Source organism: Lepus europaeus, chromosome 15 (assembly GCF_033115175.1).
Source record: "Lepus europaeus isolate LE1 chromosome 15, mLepTim1.pri, whole genome shotgun sequence".
NCBI classification, from domain to species: Eukaryota; Metazoa; Chordata; class Mammalia; order Lagomorpha; family Leporidae; genus Lepus; species Lepus europaeus.
In genome coordinates, this window is record NC_084841.1 from 92,753,397 (window position 1) to 92,772,829 (window position 19,433).

Here is a 19,433-nt window from a genome sequence, read left to right on the forward strand (position 1 = left end):
TACTGCCTCCAGGCTGCAGCCCACCAGAGACAGAACACACACATTAAGAAAGGGTGGGATGGGGCCGGCACTGCGGCGTACCAGACAAAGTCGAAGCCCAAAGTGCCTGCATCCCATATGCGCACCAGTTCAAGTCGCAGCTGCTCCACTTCTGATCCAGCTCTGCCGTGGCCTGGGAAAAGCCCTTGCATCTCCATGGAAGACCTGGAAGAAGCTCCAGGTTCCTGGCATCAGACAGCCCCAGCTCCGGGCATTGCAGCCATTTGGGGAGTCAACCAGAGGATGGAACACCTCTCTCTCTCTCTCTCTCTCTGTATCTCTATCTCTGTATCTCTGCCCTTCAAATAAATAAGTATTTTAAAAGGGGAGGGGGGTAGGACAAGAAAGCAACAAAAATTAACAGGTAATAAAAACAAAAATGCATCTTTATTATGAATTATAAACTATCCACGTATATATATTTAAAGTATTAATTTATTTGAAAGGTAGACTAGGGGGTGGTCTTCCATCTGTAGGTTTACTCCCCAGATGGCCGCAATGACCAAGACTGGACCAGGCTAAAGCCAAGAGCTGGAATTCGATGATCCAGGTCTCCCACACGGATGGCAAAGGCCCAACTACCGAGGCCATCATCCGCTCCCCCCCAGGCATATTAGCAGGCGTCTGGGTCACAAGCAGCAGTTTGGATCAGCACTCCAATACAGGACTGTCACGATGCCAGCCCCTCCCTTTTACAGTTTTGAAGGCAATAATCCTCTCCTTGCAAAATAATGTACATGTTCAGAATCCTTTATCTTTTATTCCACTTGAAAGTGGAACATTTTCAGATAATGATTTTCTACCCAAATATGAGGAATAGCAAAACTGTTAAAAGAATGGGGGGCTGGGCCGGCATTGTGGCACAGCGGGTAAAGCCGCCGCCTGCAGTGCTGACATCCCATATGGATGCCACTTCTAGTCCCAGTTGCTCCACTTCCCATCCAGCTCTCTGTTATGGCCCCGGAAAGCAGAAGACGGTCCAAGTCCTTGGGCCCCTGCATCCATGTGGAAGACCCCGAAAAAGCTCCTGGCTCCTGGCTCCAGAGCAGCCCAGCTCCAGCCCTTGCAGCACCTGGGGATTGGACTAGCGGATGGAAGACCTTTCTCTCTGCCTCTGCCTCTCTGTAACTCTTTAATAAAAGAAAAAAAAAATAAGAATGAGGGGGAAAATGGTAGCAACGTAACACTCCCAAGTCGTTTACAAGGGCTCAAATGCCACCCCTTCAACAGGCCAGCCCTCACACACTGGGCTTCTTAGAGCTCTTCTTTCAGACACCACAGGACACACAAACACTTCAGATAGTACTTTCTGCAAAAACAAGAGTCTAAATCATTGTGTGCATTAAATTATAATACAGCTCTACATAAATATGTGCAACTGACAAGGCGGAACATCAGATGTGCTACTCAAATACGAAACATTGTTTCCCTCGTGCCTCCTATCCTCAAACCGAATAGTACTTTACACAGCTATTTTGCAAGAACTAAGTCAACACTCTTGGAGAGGCCCATGGCATCTCACCTAACACTGCTAATTTATTCATTTGTCTTTGCTCTTAAGTATCATGCTTTTCCAATCTTAAAGAAAATGCATCTGACAACCTCATTTCAAAAGATGCAATCTACTCCATATTAGGCTAGGTTGTTTCCTGTAATTTATGATGAAACAGGAATCACTGCCCTGTTATAATTAGTTTCATTTCCTATTCTGCTAACCAAAAACTGACAAAGTCCAGGGAATAGAAAGCTGAGCTTTGTTGGACATTAGCAATTTGTGAAGTATAAAATATGCATGCTGCTACAAATAATGCCCCAAATAAGACAAAGGAGCAACTGTAAAGAACACTGGATTCTTTAGGATTAAGGAACTTTAGGGCACAGCAGGACGCAGCTTTGCTAAATGTGAGGGGTTTCACCTAGACACTGGGAATGCAGACAGATCTGGTGAGAATACAACAGAGGATTCCTGAGAACGTGCCCCAGAGCAACCCCCAGAACCTGAAGGCTGCAGCAAGACGGGCAGGCACAGCACAGGCCTGGTGAGTCGAGTGCTGAATTCCTCCACGCTCAAATTCCGACACACCTACGGTGAGATTTTAGAAAATTATTCTGCTCCACTGATTCCCTTAAGACATGAAGTAGAATTCTGTAAAGCATTCAGGTGCTAGCCTGGTAAGCAGAACACAGCCTCCCTTCCCTTCTTTCTAGCTCCCCTGAGAGCTTTCTTGTTGCGCTCAGTGTAGCCCTGATAAAAATCGGCTGGCACTTCACCTGGACGGTCTCAACTACCCGACCCTGAGAGCAAAGTGTGCCCATGCAAACGTTCCTCCAGGGCCAGAACTCAGGTATTATCAAGTTCTACAACCACTGTGAGACAAACTGGGGGGTTAAGATGCCGCCTGGGATGGCAGGGTTCAGGTCCATGCTCTGCATTTGACCCCAGCTTCCCGCTGGTGAGCGGGCTAGGGGCTGGCAGATGGTAGTTCAAGTTCACTTTTGTCCCTGCCACCCATCTGGGAGACCCAGACTGGGCTATGGGTTCCTTGGTTTGAACTGGCCACCTCAGCTGTTGTGAGCATACAGAAAGTGAACCCATGGGTGGATGATTTTCTGTCTCAAATACAATGCAAAGAGTGAAACTGTCAAAAGGACCCTGTGCACTTACTCCCTTCCTGCACCACTCACCTTGGCCTCTAGCGAAGCGGCCAGTTACAGAGCAGACAGCCAGGCTTCACCCTGCTAGCCCCGAGTTCCCCTGGGGCCATTTCTGACTGGGCTCATAAGACTCATTCTATCCTTGAAGAGCTTGGAATGAGTTTTAAAATTCTACATAAAAATTCAAGCTATCATGTCCATAGCATTTCTCCCTTATCTGATGTCAAATCCTACACTGAGTGCCCCCTTGTACTTTTGTATTAGGGTGATGTGTCAGAAGCAACATAAAATCTACCACTGACATATTAGTCAAGCATGCAAACAATCACCTGCTTGTGAAAAGAGGTGACTCCAACAGACAGGAGGGCCCGGCAGTGACCAGGAACCCCACCCCAGGTCTCCTGGGTCTCTTCTCATGTCACAAAGAAGGGCCAACCTCAAACATGATCCATATTCACCAATCTCTGCTGAATCATCTTCATATTATTACTAGGCTAATTATGGATCCTTTGTTAGTACCATCAACACTGAAATCTTGTAGAAAGGGCTAATGACAGTAATGACTCAACCGGAATTTTAAAATTATTTAGGGCCCAGCTCTGTGGCTGTGGAAGGTTAAGCCTCCATCTGCAGTGCTGGCATCCCATATGGGCACCAGTTTGAGCCCTGGCTGCTCCACTTCTGATCCAGCTCCCTGTTAATGCATCTGGGAAAGCAGCAGAAGATGGCCCAAGTATTTGGTCCCCTGCACCCGCGAGGGATGAACCAGCAGAAGGAACCCTCTCTCTCCTCCTATCTCTTTCAAATACATTTTTTAAAAAATATTTTAGCTCCTTTTAAGTTATATATCTGACTGCATTTTACTCCTGGAGAAATATATACCTTTCATTAAAACACACACTTGTCATTTACAGAAACCAACATTAAAATGGGTCAAAGAACACTTTGGGGTGAACAGGGTGGTGCAGCCAGTTAAGACGCTGCTTCGGATGCCCGCATCGCATACTGGAGAGCTGGTTCCTGTTCCACCTGCAGCACTGTGAATCCAGCTCCTTGCTAACACACCTGGGAAGCAGCAGATACCAGCTCAAGGGCTTGGGTCCCTCACCACTAATATGAAAGACCCTGACGGGGCTCCTGGCTCCTGGCTTCAGCCTGGACCATCCCCAGCTGTCAGAGCCATTTGAGAAGTGAGCGAGTCGATGGAAAACCTGTCTCTCCCTCTCTTTACTGCCTTTCGATAAAGAAATCAATCTTAAAAAAAAAAAAAAAAAAAAAAACAGTATATTTTGTGTACCTGCTTTTTCTACTGGGAGAAGTGAAGCATTAGAAAACAGGTTAAGCTGCTACTTGTGAAGCCAGCATCCCTCATGGGAGTGCTGGTTTGAGTCCTGGCTGCTCTACTTCCCATGCAGCTTCCTGGGAAGCACTTGGGCCCCTGCCACCCAGATGAGACATGTGGATAGAATTCCTGGCCCCTGGCTCAGCTTAGTCCTGGCTGCTGCTGCCATTCACAGGAGTGAGCCAGTGGATGGAGGGTCTCTCTGTCATTATGCCTTTCAAATAAAATAATTGTTAAAACAATGGTACTTTCTTTAAAAAAAAATAAAGCAGCAGCGGAGGAGGCATGTGGCATAGCAGATTAATCCATCACCTGCAACACCCACAACCCATATTGGAGGGCCTAGTTGACTTCCAGATACTCCGCGCTTCTCAGCTACTTCCTGTTACCGGCCCTTGGAGGCAGTGAAGATGGCCCAAGTACTTGAATTCCACCACCCACGTTGAAGACCCAGATGGAGCCCCTGGCTCCTGGCCGTTGTAGACGTTTGAGGAGTGATCCAGCTGATGAAAACCAGTTTTTGTCTCTTTATTCCTGTCATTTTGCTTTCCAAATAAATACATCGATATTAAAAACAAAGCAAAATCTGTCTTTGTATCCTAGGGGTTTACAATGCATTTTTTTTTTTTTTAAAGTTTAACATGTTTATTTAAGAGGTAAAAAACAGAGAAAACTCTCATCTGTTAGTTCACTTTCCAAATGCCAGCAACAGCTCAGACTTGGGTGGACCAAAGCCAGCACTTTGGAACTCAATTTAGGTCTACCATGTAGGTAGCAGGAACCCACGCACTTGAACCATCACTACTGTCTCTCGGAGTCTACACCAGCAGGGAGCCAGAATCAGAATGAGAGTCAGAATTCACATCCAGCCACTCAGATGTGAAAGCTAGTACCAAAAGAGGCCTCTCAGTTGCTAGGCCAAACACCTGCCTGCCCCTTAAAAGGATTTTGAAGGGGAGAAGGGATTCGCTACAGAGAAAAACCAGGGCAGCAGTTACAGACAGGAGCTGTAACTGAAGGCCTCCCTAATTCCTGAACGTTCAGCAGCAATCTCCACCTTCCCAGTGGTCAAGAACAGGAGAGGCATTTGACCTGGCTCTCAAAAGAAGGGTGAAACTTATTTGGGGGGTGAACCAATGGAAAAAGGAAGACCTTTCTCTCTAACTCTGCCTGTCAAAAAAAAAAAAAAAAGGGTGAAACTTAACCCAAAAAACAAAGGCATGGGGGGGGGGGGCAGGTCCTGGATAACGGAATAAAGAGAGAAATGGACACAGTGAGTTCCACAATTAATGGGTAAAGAGCTTTCCAGAATGAACGGGTTCATGGAGAACAGCATGAGCTACGAGTAGCAGGTAAGCGAGATGCAGATGACCCTAAGCGCCCGGAATGTGGACTCAGCATGTAGGATGATGGTGATGGTGAGTGATGAAGGTTCCGCTTGCTGCTCTGTGTTGCTAGGTAGGGCTGCAAAGATGGATATAAAGGTACCAAGCAGGCTTTAAAGAAGTCTGGGAGCAAGGCTACAATGCAAGAAAACACTAGAGAGATCTACACCCAGTTCAGGGAAGAAGTAACGAGACTGAACCAGTCCAGTGGGTGCACAAGGGAGCAGGTCCTCAGTCCTCACGTTCCTAGGGAACTCCGAGTCAGCCCGCGCTCAGTCAGTGCACCCGTCACTGCTGCTCTCTCACACTGAAAAAACCCCTATAAAAATCAACCATGGGCCGGCGCCGTGGCTCACTAGGCTAATCCTCCGCCTTGCGGTGCCGGCACACTGGGTTCTAGTCCCGATCAGGGCGCCGGATTCTGTCCCGGTTGCCCCTCTTCCAGGCCAGCTCTCTGCTGTGGCCCGGGAGTGCAGTGGAGGATGGCCCAAGTGCTTGGGCCCTGCACCCCATGGGAGACCAGGAGAACCACCTGGCTCCTGGCTTCGGATCAGTATGATGCGCCGGCCGCAGCAGCCATTGGAGGGTGAGCCAACAGAAGGAAGACCTTTCTCTCTGTCTCTCTCTCTCACACTGTCCACTCTGCCTGTCAAAAAAAAAAAAAAAAAAAAAAAAAGCTTAAAAAAAAATCAACCATGTATCATAATCAGTGGCTTCCCAAAATCAACAAATACCTAATCTGGAAGAACCAACTCACTCTAGGAATTGATGGGATGAGGGAAACTCCAGGAAAACAGACTCCAAAGAGCCAGAGCCGGCATCTGGGACAGCAGGCAGAGGACGTGCCACGGTAACGGACCCAAGAGGGGAAGGCAGGACATCCAGGGGCAAGGGAGAGTGAGACCTGCGGGAGCAGGGCTCTGGACTGGGAGACGACCACAGAGCAGCAGACGGACATTTCACTGTGATCCCAGGGGTGCGCAGGCGCACACACACACACAGATACCAAACACCAGCTGTAAAAACCACCTGCTCATCTGTTACCTAGGAAACCAAAAAACCAACAACTTACAGAAACTCAGATACCATACACACACACATTTTTCCAACATAGCACAATGACCCTAAAGGAATCAGACTACATCCAGCCCACCTGCACTTCTCCAGTGAGGGCATCAGAAAAGGAGTCTAGGGTCCTCAGAAGGGAGGTCTGCAGTACTGCATCTCTCGTCTGGTGAGGACAGGCAACGAGGGCCGAAACCTCGGCCAGCTCCTCCTGCGATGGCTTCACCCCACACAAGGGCACGCTGAGACAGGCTCAGTCAGCTAGCCCACCTATGCTGCATCTACACACACAGCTCAGGGAGATGAAACCGCTCACTGCAGATCATGGGCTTGGTCTCCCTGCCGTCAGAACACTTCCCAAGCCCACTGTCACCCCTATTAGGGCAGGACGCGAAGTCTATTAGTGCCACATGTCACACACGACATGCCATGAGGCTGGTCCACATGTATGCCCTGAGGACTTCAACGCAGTGTGCAGCAGGCCTCACAGGGCTTCCCTTTCCAAGAGGGGAGGGGAGGGGAGGGGAGAAGACCAGATGGGCATGTGAAGACAGTGACACAATGGGCCTTCAAAGTTTCAGTTGAAAAAAAATTCAATTTTTTAAAAAAGACTTTTTATTTTAAAGGCAGAGTTACAGAGAGGCAGAGAGAGAGAGGGGGAGAGAGAGAGAGAGGGAGAGAGGGAGGGAGATGGATGTCTTCCACCCACTGGTTCACTCCTGAAATGGCTCCAATGGCCACAGCTGAGCCAATCTGAAGCTAGAAACTTCTTCTGGGTCTCCCACGTGGGTACAGGGGCCCAAGGACTTGGGCCATCTTCTACTGCTTTCCCAGGGCATAGCAGAGAGCTGGATGGGAAGAGGAGCAGCCGGCAACAGAACCGGCACCCACATGAGATGCCAGCACTGCAGGTAGTGGATTTACCCACTATAGCACAGCATCAGCCACAAAAATTTCAATCTTAAAAACAGAAAATGACCTACAGGATATAATGAAAATTGTTTTCATATAGCTACACAATTTTAAAATTGCTATTTTAAATTATTACTACAAAAGAAAAGCCTTGGAGGATGGTACTCGGTGCAGTGGCTAGGATGTCACCTGGGATGCCTGCAGCCGTCTCAGAGCGCTTGGGTTTGAGTCATGGCTCTACTTCTGATTTTAGCTTCCTGCTTAAGCTCCGTGGGCGATCCTGTGCCTGCCTGGGAGACTGCCCATGTGGGGGCTTAACCTGACTGCTGGCAAATTTTCCCACCCCCGCCAATCAAGTAAACCGCTCCCAAGGTCGGCATTGCGGCTCACTTGGCTAATCCTCCGCCTGCGGCGCCGGCACCCCAGGTTCTAGTTCCAGTTGGGGTGCCAGGTTTCTGTCCCAGTTGCTCCTCTTCCAGTCCAGGTCTCTGCTGTGGCCCGGGAAGGCAGTGGAGGATGGCCCAAGTGCTTGGGCCCTGCACCCGCTTGGGAGACCAGGAGAAGCACCTGGCTCCTGGCTTTGGATCAGCACTGCGTGCCGGCCATAGTGGCCATTTGGGGGTGAACCAATGGAAGGAAGACCTTTCTCTCTCTCTAAATAAATAAACTGTTCCCGAGTGTGGTCCAGGCCAATCAGGAAGGTTATGTAGCCTACATGACCTTCAAGCTGATTGGAGAAGCATAGCAGTGCCATGTGGGCTCAATCCTATAGAACTAGTGTTGCCCTGAAGTAGCTACGCCCCAAACGGTGTGCATGGTCGTTAACAAAGCGGACACGTTCACCGAAACTTGTGTGGAAGCGCGCCGTCCCCCACCGTCCCAGCAGTGCGGGCCTCGCAGAGCTCACTCTGGAAGGCAGCAGGTGACAGCTCCAGTTGCTGGCTTCCTGCCACCCTAAGAGACCCAGACTGAGTTCCAGGTTCCTGGCTATGGAATGGCCCAGCCCTAACTGTGGTGGGCATTGGGGGAATGTCAGAATATAGGTCTAGCTAGAAAGAATCCACACAGGTCTCTGCAGTAAAACCGGAGGGCGCCGTCTCCCATTCATTGAATAAACGGCTGGTACAGGAGGCCGCCAAAGGCTGCTGCTTACTGCCTCCCTCGTAGTTATCCCACTGCAGCGTCTGCAAGTCAGCCTGCTGAGGGCTGCACGGCACGCTGACAAACAGAAGAGAGCTATCAGGACAGCTGACGTGAGGAAATGCTGGAATCACAATTATACCCCTGCACAAGATGGATCACATGACCCCGTGTCCCGTAGCAGCACACACAGGAAGCAGCAAAAGGGCTTGTGTGCGCTGCACTAGGAGCTTCTTCCAAGTCCCACCGGTTGCTCTTTTCTTTGCTGTTTTAACACTGTTTTTATTTGGGACAAATGAAAAAATTTAGTATTAACTTTTTATCTGCATAAAAGGCAGTGACTGGCGCTGGGGGTAGGAGTTGGGGGAGTGGTGCAAGGCGATATTCCCCCAGCTGGTTCTCTCCAGATTCCTGCAGGAGCCAGGGCTGGGCCAAAGCAAAGCCAAGAGCCTCCACATGGGTGCAGGCACCCGAGCACTCACGCTGTCACTGGCTGCCCTCCCAGGACCAATTAGCAGGAAGCTGGGACAGCAGAGCAGCAGGGACTGGAACCAGGCATTCCAATAAGGGATGCAAGCCTCCCAAGCAGCAGCTTAACCCACTGAGCCACAACACCTGTTCCTCGTTTGCAAGCATTTGACACGCTGGGCACCAGCTTCTGCTACAGCAAACCTGGTCTTTAAGAGAAACAGCATGGATCTGGGAGGAGCCCAGCAGTAAACAAGCATGTGGGAAACAAGGAGGAGCAGATGCAGAACAACCGTGGTAATAAAGGTGATGTTTACTGAGGTCTCTCTGTGCCAGGCATCGCAGCCACTCATACACTGTTTCAATTCCCCCGACAACTTCTGATGTAGGTGAAGCTGCTATGACACTTTGGAGGTGAATAACTACAAGCAGGGGCTCACAGAGGTGCCAAAACTTAAGCTGCTGGGAGACAGAAAGGGTGGACCCCCACAGCCCAGCTCGAACCCAAACCACTGGTCCAGATGGCCTCCTCCGCTCATGCAGGTCTATTCTTTTACCTGTTTCTTAAGTCTAGGGAGACCGAAAATATAATGAAATTTCATGGAAAGACAAAGTGAACAGAGCAACGGAAGAACAGTGCAGACAAGACAGAGAACAAAACTGTAATTCTGTAATTCCATCCAGTTTCCCATTTCTAACTCAGAAATATGCTGATTATTTCAGATAGGGAACACCTGTTCCTGAGGCAGGCATTTAGCCAATGCAGACCCTAGGAGGCAGCAGGCGACTGCTCAAGCAGTTGGTCTGGCTGGAGGTCCTGGCTCCCAGCCCTGGCCCCAGCCCCAACCATTGCAGGCACCTGGGGAGTGAACCAGCAGATGGTAGCTCCTTCTCTTTGTCTACCTCTCAAATAACAAATTAAAAAAAAAAGGGGGGGGGGCAACTGTTCCTCTCCCAAATTCCTTTATGATAATTTCCACCAACATAGACAGTGTTACTTCAAACTTCAGGTCTCAGAGAGCTCCAAACAGTAGAGTAAAAGCTGCTAAGAGCCAACTCCAAGGCCCTCCAGGGAACCAAACTTTATAAACTCACTGTTGACAAAACAGTCCTCCAAGCGCGCTTCACAGGCATGCTAGCGTATCATCTCCGTTTCGTAAAATAATGAATGCTATCCATTCCCACCTAACTTCCAGGTTTAAACACTGCCACTGTTGATTCATCCCTCTCAATCTTTCAAAAATATTATCTGAGAGGCAGAAAGAGAAAGCTCCCAACTGCTAGTCACTCACCAAATACCCAACCAAATATCCAACAGCAAGGCCAGCCTGGGGCTGAAGCTGGGAACCAGGACCCAGTTCAGGTTCCCTCCACATGGGTGGCAAGAATGTAAATACGAGAGCTCCTGCCCAGGGTCTGCAGTGACGGGAGCAGGGCTGGGTACACACGTGAGCCCCTGCCCAGGGTCTGCAGTGACGGGAAGCAGGGCTGGGTACACACGTGAGCCCCTGCCCAGGGTCTGCAGTGATGGGAAGCAGGGCTGGGTACACACGTGAGCCCCTGCCCAGGGTCTGCAGTGACGGGAAGCAGGGCTGGGTACACACGTGAGCCCCTGCCCAGGGTCTGCAGTGATGGGAAGCAGGGCTGGGTACACACGTGAGCCCCTGCCCAGGGTCTGCAGTGATGGGAAGCAGGGCTGGGTACACACGTGAGCCCCTGCCCAGGGTCTGCAGTGATGGGAAGCAGGGCTGGGTACACACGTGAGCCCCTGCCCAGGGTCTGCAGTGATGGGAAGCCAGGGCTGGGTACACACGTGAGCCCCTGCCCAGGGTCTGCAGTGATGGGAAGCAGGGCTGGGTACACACGTGAGCCCCTGCCCAGGGTCTGCAGTGATGGGAAGCCAGGGCTGGGTACAGGATCCATGGGGCATCTTCAGCAGACCAAACACCTGCCACAGTCCTCGTCAACCCCACTAGTCATGACCTTTCTATTTCCCGTGGCAACCCCAACACCAATTCACATCACCTGATATAGAAGAAAGAGGCAAGATTGCCAAACTAAAATATAGCTAGAGATGCTACCATGCATTGGGACCGTCCCCTCAGACCTCCTGGCCTAGTGAGAACAATTTAGCCAGTAAGGAAGACTGTTTATTCAGCCCAGTTACGAGGGGACAGTTCACGATTAAATTCAATATTACAGACTATTTTAAATGGGAATAAAATTTGAGAGCAGGAAGGGGTAAATTTCAGGCCTCTGCTTAGACTACAACAAATTCCATAATTTTACTGTGGGGAGAAAAAAAAAAGTATCAGGAAATGTTAGAGGGAAAATAAGTTCTGTCAAGTAAGATATCTTACTTTAAAGATACCTGTGAAAACTTTTACAGAAAATGATCACAGCACCTAAGCAAACCCACTCCCGGCCATGTTATCATGGAGCAGGATACAGAAGGGAACATTTGAGCACTGCTATAAACTTGCTCCTGCTGTACCCGCCTGAGAACCGCATGTGCACTCTGAGTCAGTGCTCTGCATACCAAATACGGAGGTACAAACTTGGACTAGCCTCCTCTGGTGTCACAATACTGTGATCCCAGACAAAACAGGTGTGCACAGTGAATGCACACGGAGTTCTCCAACTACAGTCCTCTGCAGGCACTATGGGTTTCTGTCCAGGGTTGAGACACTGACTACAGATGTCATTTTGGCAACAGTTACCACTGAGCCTTGCTCTTTCACTACAGAGGTGGGGAGAGGCCAGCAGTGCAGAAGGCAGAGGTGTCAGACAGGCTTGGACGGGAACCCAGTTCTCTCCCTTGCTGGACGTGGCAAATGTACCGAAGTTCAGGACAGATGCTTACAGCAGAAGTTAGGGTGCTGGTTCAGGTTCCCCCATCCCACACTGCAGCGCCAGAGTTAGCTGCCCAGTCCTGGCTCCTGACTCCAACTTCCTGCTAACGCAGACCCTGGACGGCGGCAGGGATGCCTCGGGCAACTGGGTTCCTCGAGCCAAGCGGGACATCTGAACTGTGTTCCTGGCCCAGTGCTCACAGGCATTAGGCTGACATGAAGACCAGTGTTAACAGAAGCTCAGCTTTATCAAGTATGCACTAGATGCCTTTCAAGTAAATAAATATTTCCAGACTGAGAGCAGTTACGGGTGAGCATCTGGGAAGTGGAGATGGCTAATGTTCTGTGTGACACAGCAATCCTGCCACCCACCATCTCCTGATACACACACAGCCCTCTGTCCACACAGTACTGAAGTCTGTCTGTGAACTCTGCTGTGGACAGGGCGAGTGGCAGGTGATGCTGCATGGGCAGTGTGAACGAGTGATCAGGAAGGCGGCCGCACTGCCTGGGAGCACGGATTCTTCTCCGCACTCAACTCTTGTCAGTGCTACAAAAAATGACCAAAGCTTGTTTGGACCCAGGATTAGACAATGACTAGTATCAAAATCATTACTTCAAAGGCCTCCAGCTTTCCAATCTTTCATCACCATTTTAAGAACCCCACAAAATCCACTTAGCAGTCTGCCCTATTTTCAAAGAAACAGAACATGAGCAGTCCAAGCACCGGCCTCAAACCTCGACCTCCTCCCTCACAGCGCCTGCTGTGCAGCCCAGCAGCTCCCTGGCTGCAGTCAGCAAGTCCTTCCCACCGGCCTCGACCGCCTGCTGATACCCAGTCCTGGCTTCCTGGCCCCACGGAAGGTGGACCCCAGTGTCCCGAGCACCGCCACCTCTCCAACGTACACATAGCTGGGTTTCAGCAGGGCTCCATGACCAGTAGGGAGAAGGAATGGTGACAAGCCAGGCTCTCCCCTGCTGACCAACCTTGGCACGCAGAACTGCCGCTACTGAGCCATTTTAGGACACAAAGGAAAACCACGCCTGGGCACTCTCAACATAAACCTGTCCTCCATCCCTAAGCAACCTCCTTCCACTAAAACACAACACGCAGGCGGCCCTCACCTCGTGCCTGTCAGAATTAATTTGGAACAAGACAAGTTGTTTTACTTTAAAAGCCACATGACTTAGCTGATGGAATTGTAAAATAATGCCACTCTCCGTCCTCAGCCGCGGAGCCTGCCAACCTTCCAATGTCTCAGTGAAGGAACACAGGCCTTGGCATCAAGACAAGCCACAGGCGGTAAAGCCATCACCAGTGATGCCAGCATCCCGCGACAGCACTGGTTGGGGTCCCAGCTGCTCCACTTCTGATCCAGCTCCCTGCTAATGAGCCTGCAAAGCAGCAGCAGATCCCACCCAAGTGGGAGAGCCAGATAAAGTTTCAGTGGGAGACACCTGGATGGAGTTCAGGCTCCTGGTTCCAGCCCGGCTCAGCTGCTGCTGTTGCCATTTGGGAAGTGAACCAGCAGGTGGAAGATCTCTCTCTCTTCTCTGACTACCTTTCAAATAAAGTAAATCTTTATAAAAAACAAAACAAAACAAATCATCCCCCGACAAAGATGGACTGGTTTCCTCAGGCTCACTTTCCCAGGACTTCCCAGGCACCCCCAGACCCACTCTGCAGACCCTGGGCACAGGTGGGGCTCCTCAGAAACCCACCCATCATGCAACCCTTGCACTGGCGCTGTCCTCTGCTGCCTTAGCTATCCTGTCAGTGACGCCCCTTCTCCCCATTCAGGCCCACTCACGGACGGATGCTCTCTCTGTCCCTCCTCTTCTAACTCTGCCTTTCAAATAAATAAAAATAAATCTTAAAAAAAAAAAAAAAAAAAAAAACAGGTGCTGAGGCCTGGCAGACCAGACACAAGTCTGGCTGAGCCCAGCGCAGAGCTGATCTGAGTCTGGGGGCTCCCTGGCTGCAGAGCCCACACCGGGCGGGGAACTGCTGCTGTGGCCGTGTCTCTGAGGATGGGCAGTGTGAAGAGCCCAGAGCGGGCCTGTCTCTACAGAGGCTGCTGTCAACGCACAGCCCATGCAAGCAGAGAGGACGCTTCCTGGAAGTCTCCATCCACTCTTCATCTTGAGATGCCCTGCCAGCATTCCCAGTCCTGGCTGTCAAGAGGTCATAACAAGTGTAAGCCCCACCTCACACCCAGGTCTTTCTCACTGAGCTGCGGCAGGCTTCCTGCTGTGCACCCCACATGTGCTCGCAAATGGCGATCTCCACTGGGCAGGAATCAGCGTTCAGTACATCAACCCTGTCTGTCTGTCTGTCTCCACTGGGCAGGAATCAGTGTTCAGTACATCAGCCCTTCCTACCTGTCTGTCTCCACGGGGCAGGAATCAGCGTTCAGTACATCAACCCTACCTACCTGTCTGTCTCCACGGGGCAGGAATCAGCGTTCAGTACATCAACCCTACCTGTCTGTCTCCACGGGGCAGGAATCAGCGTTCAGTACATCAACCCTACCTGTCTGTCTGTCTCCACGGGGCAGGAATCAGTGTTCAGTACATCAACCCTACCTGTCTGTCTGTCTCCACTGGGCAGGAATCAGCGTTCAGTACATCAACCCTACCTACCTGTCTGTCTCCACTGGGCAGGAATCAGCGTTCAGTACATCAGCCCTTCCTACCTGTCTGTCTCCACGGGGCAGGAATCAGCGTTCAGTACATCAACCCTTCCTACCTGTCTGTCTCCACGGGGCAGGAATCAGCGTTCAGTACATCAACCCTACCTGTCTGTCTGTCTCCACGGGGCAGGAATCAGTGTTCAGTACATCAACCCTACCTGTCTGTCTCCACGGGGCAGGAATCAGCGTTCAGTACATCAACCCTTCCTACCTGTCTGTCTCCACTGGGCAGGAATCAGCATTCAGTACATCAACCCTACCTGTCTGTCTCCACTGGGCAGGAATCAGCGTTCAGTACATCAACCCTGTCTGTCTGTCTCCACGGGGCAGGAATCAGCGTTCAGTACATCAACCCTACCTACCTGTCTGTCTCCACGGGGCAGGAATCAGCGTTCAGTACATCAACCCTACCTACCTGTCTGTCTCCACGGGGCAGGAATCAGCGTTCAGTACATCAACCCTACCTACCTGTCTGTCTCCACGGGGCAGGAATCAGCGTTCAGTACATCAACCCTACCTACCTGTCTGTCTCCACGGGGCAGGAATCAGCGTTCAGTACATCAGCCCTTCCTACCTGTCTGTCTCCACTGGGCAGGAATCAGCGTTCAGTACATCAACCCTACCTGTCTGTCTCCACTGGGCAGGAATCAGCGTTCAGTACATCAACCCTGTCTGTCTGTCTCCACGGGGCAGGAATCAGTGTTCAGTACATCAACCCTACCTGTCTGTCTCCACGGGGCAGGAATCAGCGTTCAGTACATCAACCCTACCTGTCTGTCTCCACGGGGCAGGAATCAGCGTTCAGTACATCAGCCCTTCCTACCTGTCTGTCTCCACAGGGCAGGAATCAGCGTTCAGTACATCAACCCTTCCTACCTGTCTGTCTCCACTGGGCAGGAATCAGCGTTCAGTACATCAACCCTACCTGTCTGTCTGTCTCCACTGGGCAGGAATCAGTGTTCAGTACATCAGCCCTTCCTACCTGTCTGTCTCCACGGGGCAGGAATCAGCGTTCAGTACATCAACCCTTCCTACCTGCCTGTCTCCACGGGGCAGGAATCAGCGTTCAGTACATCAGCCCTTCCTACCTGTCTGCCCTTACAGAAACCCGGTCAAAGCCGAGCTCCAGCACCACCCAGCCGAGCACACACGCCCTACTGTGAACGGGAATCTGCTCAGCGGCCACTGCCCAGAGGGGCCTTGGTAGCTCTGGCATCCCTGCGGGACCGTGTGCCTGCTGTACACACCACACTTCCCACTGTCAACCCTGGAAAACTCCATGGCACACCTGCCTGGAGCCAATTTCACATTTACACTGACAAGCAATTCACACAAAACATGTATATACTTTGTAGTATACAATCTTGCAACTCTGTCACCTAAAAATATTCCCATTAACACTGCATAAATTCTAAATCCTCACAAATTTTAATTTCCAATCGGTTAACCAAATTTGTGAATCATTAACAAAAACTTCTAGCAGAAAATCTAAGGCTTAATTCTTCAATATTCTACCGGACAAAGATATGGGAATACGTCTCAGTGGCCCCGTAATAAATCATCAGGGTGTTCCAAAATCCAACTTCAAGAAGGGTGTGCCCCAAGCTCACAAAGCAGGCAGTTCCAGCGGAGAGGCTCAGCTCTTTGAGCACCTTCCAGGAAAGCCTTCCAGGGCCAGTACCGCCGTGCAGCAGGCACAGCCCCCAATGCCAGCATCCCACACGGGACCCAGCGGCTCCACCTCCGATCCGGCTCCCTGCTAACGCTCCTGGGAAAGCAGTGCCGGGGCCCCAACCCTACACAGGAGACCTGGATGGAGTTCCAGGCTCCTGGTTACTGCCACCCGGGGAGTGAACGGGCATGGAAGACCTCACTTACCGGCTCGCTCTCCCCCTCTCTTGGTCACTCTGCCTTTCAAAGACATTAACAAATACATCTTTGAAGAAATGCTATCACTAGCTCCACAAGCTAAACCAACTTGAAAACTGAAAATGAAAGGCACTGAGTTCGGTGGAATTACTAAGCTCAGAATACAGACATGACGTAGCTGCAAAAGCCAAACACAAGGGAGCCTCCTGCACACTTCTAACACCACGCCCACGGCAGACATCACTAATCACACCACCGATCCGAGCCCCAGATTTTCTCAATTTAATCTCCCCTTAGAAATCAGCAAACAAACCGGTCTGTCCTCCTCCATAGCTACTTTTCAAACACTGACCAAGGCAATCAGACAAAAAAGAAACAATTTAGTTTTCAATGATGTACAATAAACTTCACTTGTTTTTAATTGTTTCCCAATGGCCTTAAAAAGTTAATTTTTTTCTGTTGAAGAAAATTTTAAAGCCAATAGAATCTTAACTAGGAAAACACACTACTTAAAAAACTACCGTCGCTCTAACAAGTCTGAGAAAGCTAGTTTTCAGAAGCTCATTTTCGACCTGCCTGAATTTAAAACCACAGCCCTTTTCAGTGTATCATTAAAGCTAGATCAGACAGGCCTACTCAGCCAGGGATGTAGAGTCTACTATGTATCTAAGTCGAGTAAAAAAAGCAGCCCTGACCTTGGAGAAATGCCGGCAAACCATACAGAACACCACAGCAAATACTCCTGACACTTCCTTCCAAAAAGATGCTAGGGTAGACAGAGTCCAGAAGAGAAACAGGGAATTGTAGTCACATTTAGCATAAAGCAAACCCGTGGGAAGGAGCGAAAATCCGGATTCGGAAAGCGATAAGCTTATCTCGGTGTGAGCGGTTATTTACTGCAGTCTAGCAGAGAAAACCGCCCGGTACTACAGGGGAGCCGGGGGCTTGGCGCCCCGGCCTCCCGCGAGCCCCAAGCCTAAAACGCACCCGGGCCCATCTAGAGGAGAAAACCGCCCGGTACTACGGGGGAGCCGGGGGCTCGGCGCCCCGGCCTCCCGCGAGCCCCAAGCCTAAAACGCACCCGGGCCCATCTAGAGGAGAAAACCGCCCGGTACTACGGGGGAGCCGGGGGCTCGGCGCCCCGGCCTCCCGCGAGCCCCAAGCCTAAAACGCACCCGGGCCCATCTAGAGGAGAAAACCGCCCGGTACTACGGGGGAGCCGGGGGCTCGGCGCCCCGGCCTCCCGCGAGCCCCAAGCCTAAAACGCACCCAGGCCCATCGTGCACAGACCACAGGCTCCTCCCGTGCACCTGAAGCTACGGAGGCCTGGCCTCACCCGCACTGCGTACCTGCCTCTCGCTGCGCCCGCACTGACTCCCCCTGCCCGACGACTCTCGGTGCGGGGCAAACCCGCGCCGCCGCCGAGGGCTGGGGGCACCCGGCTGTCAGCGGCTCACGCGCAGAAAAGCGACCTCCAAGTCGGCTCGGGCGCCCCGGGCGCACGGTGGCGGCACCCCCGTTCCCGGAGGCTCCCTCTACCCCACCAGGACCCGAGGGGACCCGGGGCGGGAACCCACTCACTTCCCAAGGGCCCGTCAGAGACCCAATTAAAGACGGCGAAGGGGGGACGGGAGGCAGCGGGCCCCGGCGCCCCGGCCCGCGCGGCGCCCACCTCCTGGATGCGCTTCCGCGCCCGCTGCAGCACCTCCTCGTAGCCCTTCTGCCGCAGCTCGCTGAGGCTCTCGTAGTACTCCTCGGGGTCGTCGCTCTCCGTGAACAGCACCTGCGAGAGGATCTTCCAGCCGCAGGTGTCCAGCCCGTGGCCCAGGTACACCTGCAGCTGGTAGCACAGCGCGTCCACCTCCTGCTCGCTCATCTCGGGCGCGCCCCCGAACAGCACGGTCCACATGCCCGACGGCTCCTCGGGGAACACCGGCAGGCACGGCTCCAGCTGCGAGTTCACCGAGCACAGCTGCTGGTGCACGGCGCGCAGGTCCTGGAAGGAGAAGAGCCCGGCCCAGCTGCACTCCTCGGCCGCCGGCTCCGGCTCGGCGGCGGGCGGCGGCGCCGCGTCCGCCTCGTCGTCCCGCACCAGCTCCAGCACCTCGATCTCCTCCGCGGCCGCCCCGGGGGCGCCCACCACGCGCACCGTGGACGCCGGGGCCCCGCGAGGGCCGGCCTCCGGCCAGGCCGCGCCGCGCCGCGGCCCGGGGCTGCGGAGCGGCGCCGCGGGCCGGGCCCTAGCCGCCGCGCCGCCCTGGCCGCGGGCCCCGTCGGACGCGGTCCCGCCGGCGGCCTGCTCCCGGGAGCCGCTACGCTGCCGCTGCGCCGTGCGGTTGTGGCAGGTGATGGCGAACTTGCCCTCCACCTCGTTCCAGGCCACGATGAAGACGAACTTGTGCTTCTCGCGCTCGTCGAACACGTGAGGCCGCACGGCGACCCAGTCCGCCTCGAGCGTCTCCTCGAGCGCGAACGACATGGCTCCGGCGCCGCGCCCGCTCACGCCCGCCGGGACCCCGCAGCCATCTTAGCGTCCGGCCGCCGCGCGGGCGGACCGGCCCCTTTGTGGCGCGGCTCCGGGGCAGACAATGCGCGTCCCGGAGCAGGCGGCTCACATGGTCCCGCGCCGCCGGGTCTCGGGCCCGGCCCGCGGCCGCCTCCCGCGCGAGGCCGCCGGACCGCGTCCGGGGGCTGAGGAGCCGGGGCCCGGGCCCGGGCCGGCGCCGTGCGAGTGTCCGCGCTGGCCGGCCGGCCTGGCCTCGCCGCCGCCCCTGCGCCCGCGGACCACCGGAACCCGCCGGACAGAACGCCGCGTCTGCTAAGCTCGGCGCCTCAGCATCGCCACAGTGTTGCCATTCGGCTGCTGACGTCGGCGGCTCCACGAGGGACGTAAACACGGGCACGTGCCGCACGCTGGTGACGCGGCGGCGGCGGCGCGCGCGCCCGCGCCCGGCCCCGCCCCGCCTCCTGCCCCGCCCCTGCCCGCCTCCGGCCCCGCCCGCGCGCGGAGGCC

At 53.1% G+C, this 19,433-nt stretch overlaps 1 protein-coding gene across 1 annotated transcript in view; it reads right to left on the reverse strand.

Annotated features, from left to right (window-relative positions):
* Window positions 1-19,033, reverse strand: part of JMY (junction mediating and regulatory protein, p53 cofactor) — a 71,008-nt gene extending 51,975 nt beyond the window's left edge. The window contains exon 1 of the mRNA XM_062211967.1: window positions 18,093-19,033. Within this exon, the coding sequence (XP_062067951.1) occupies window positions 18,093-18,899 (807 nt within the window). The 5' untranslated portion in view covers window positions 18,900-19,033. The remainder of the gene's footprint in view (window positions 1-18,092) is intronic.
* Window positions 19,034-19,433: the final 400 nt, after the last annotated feature.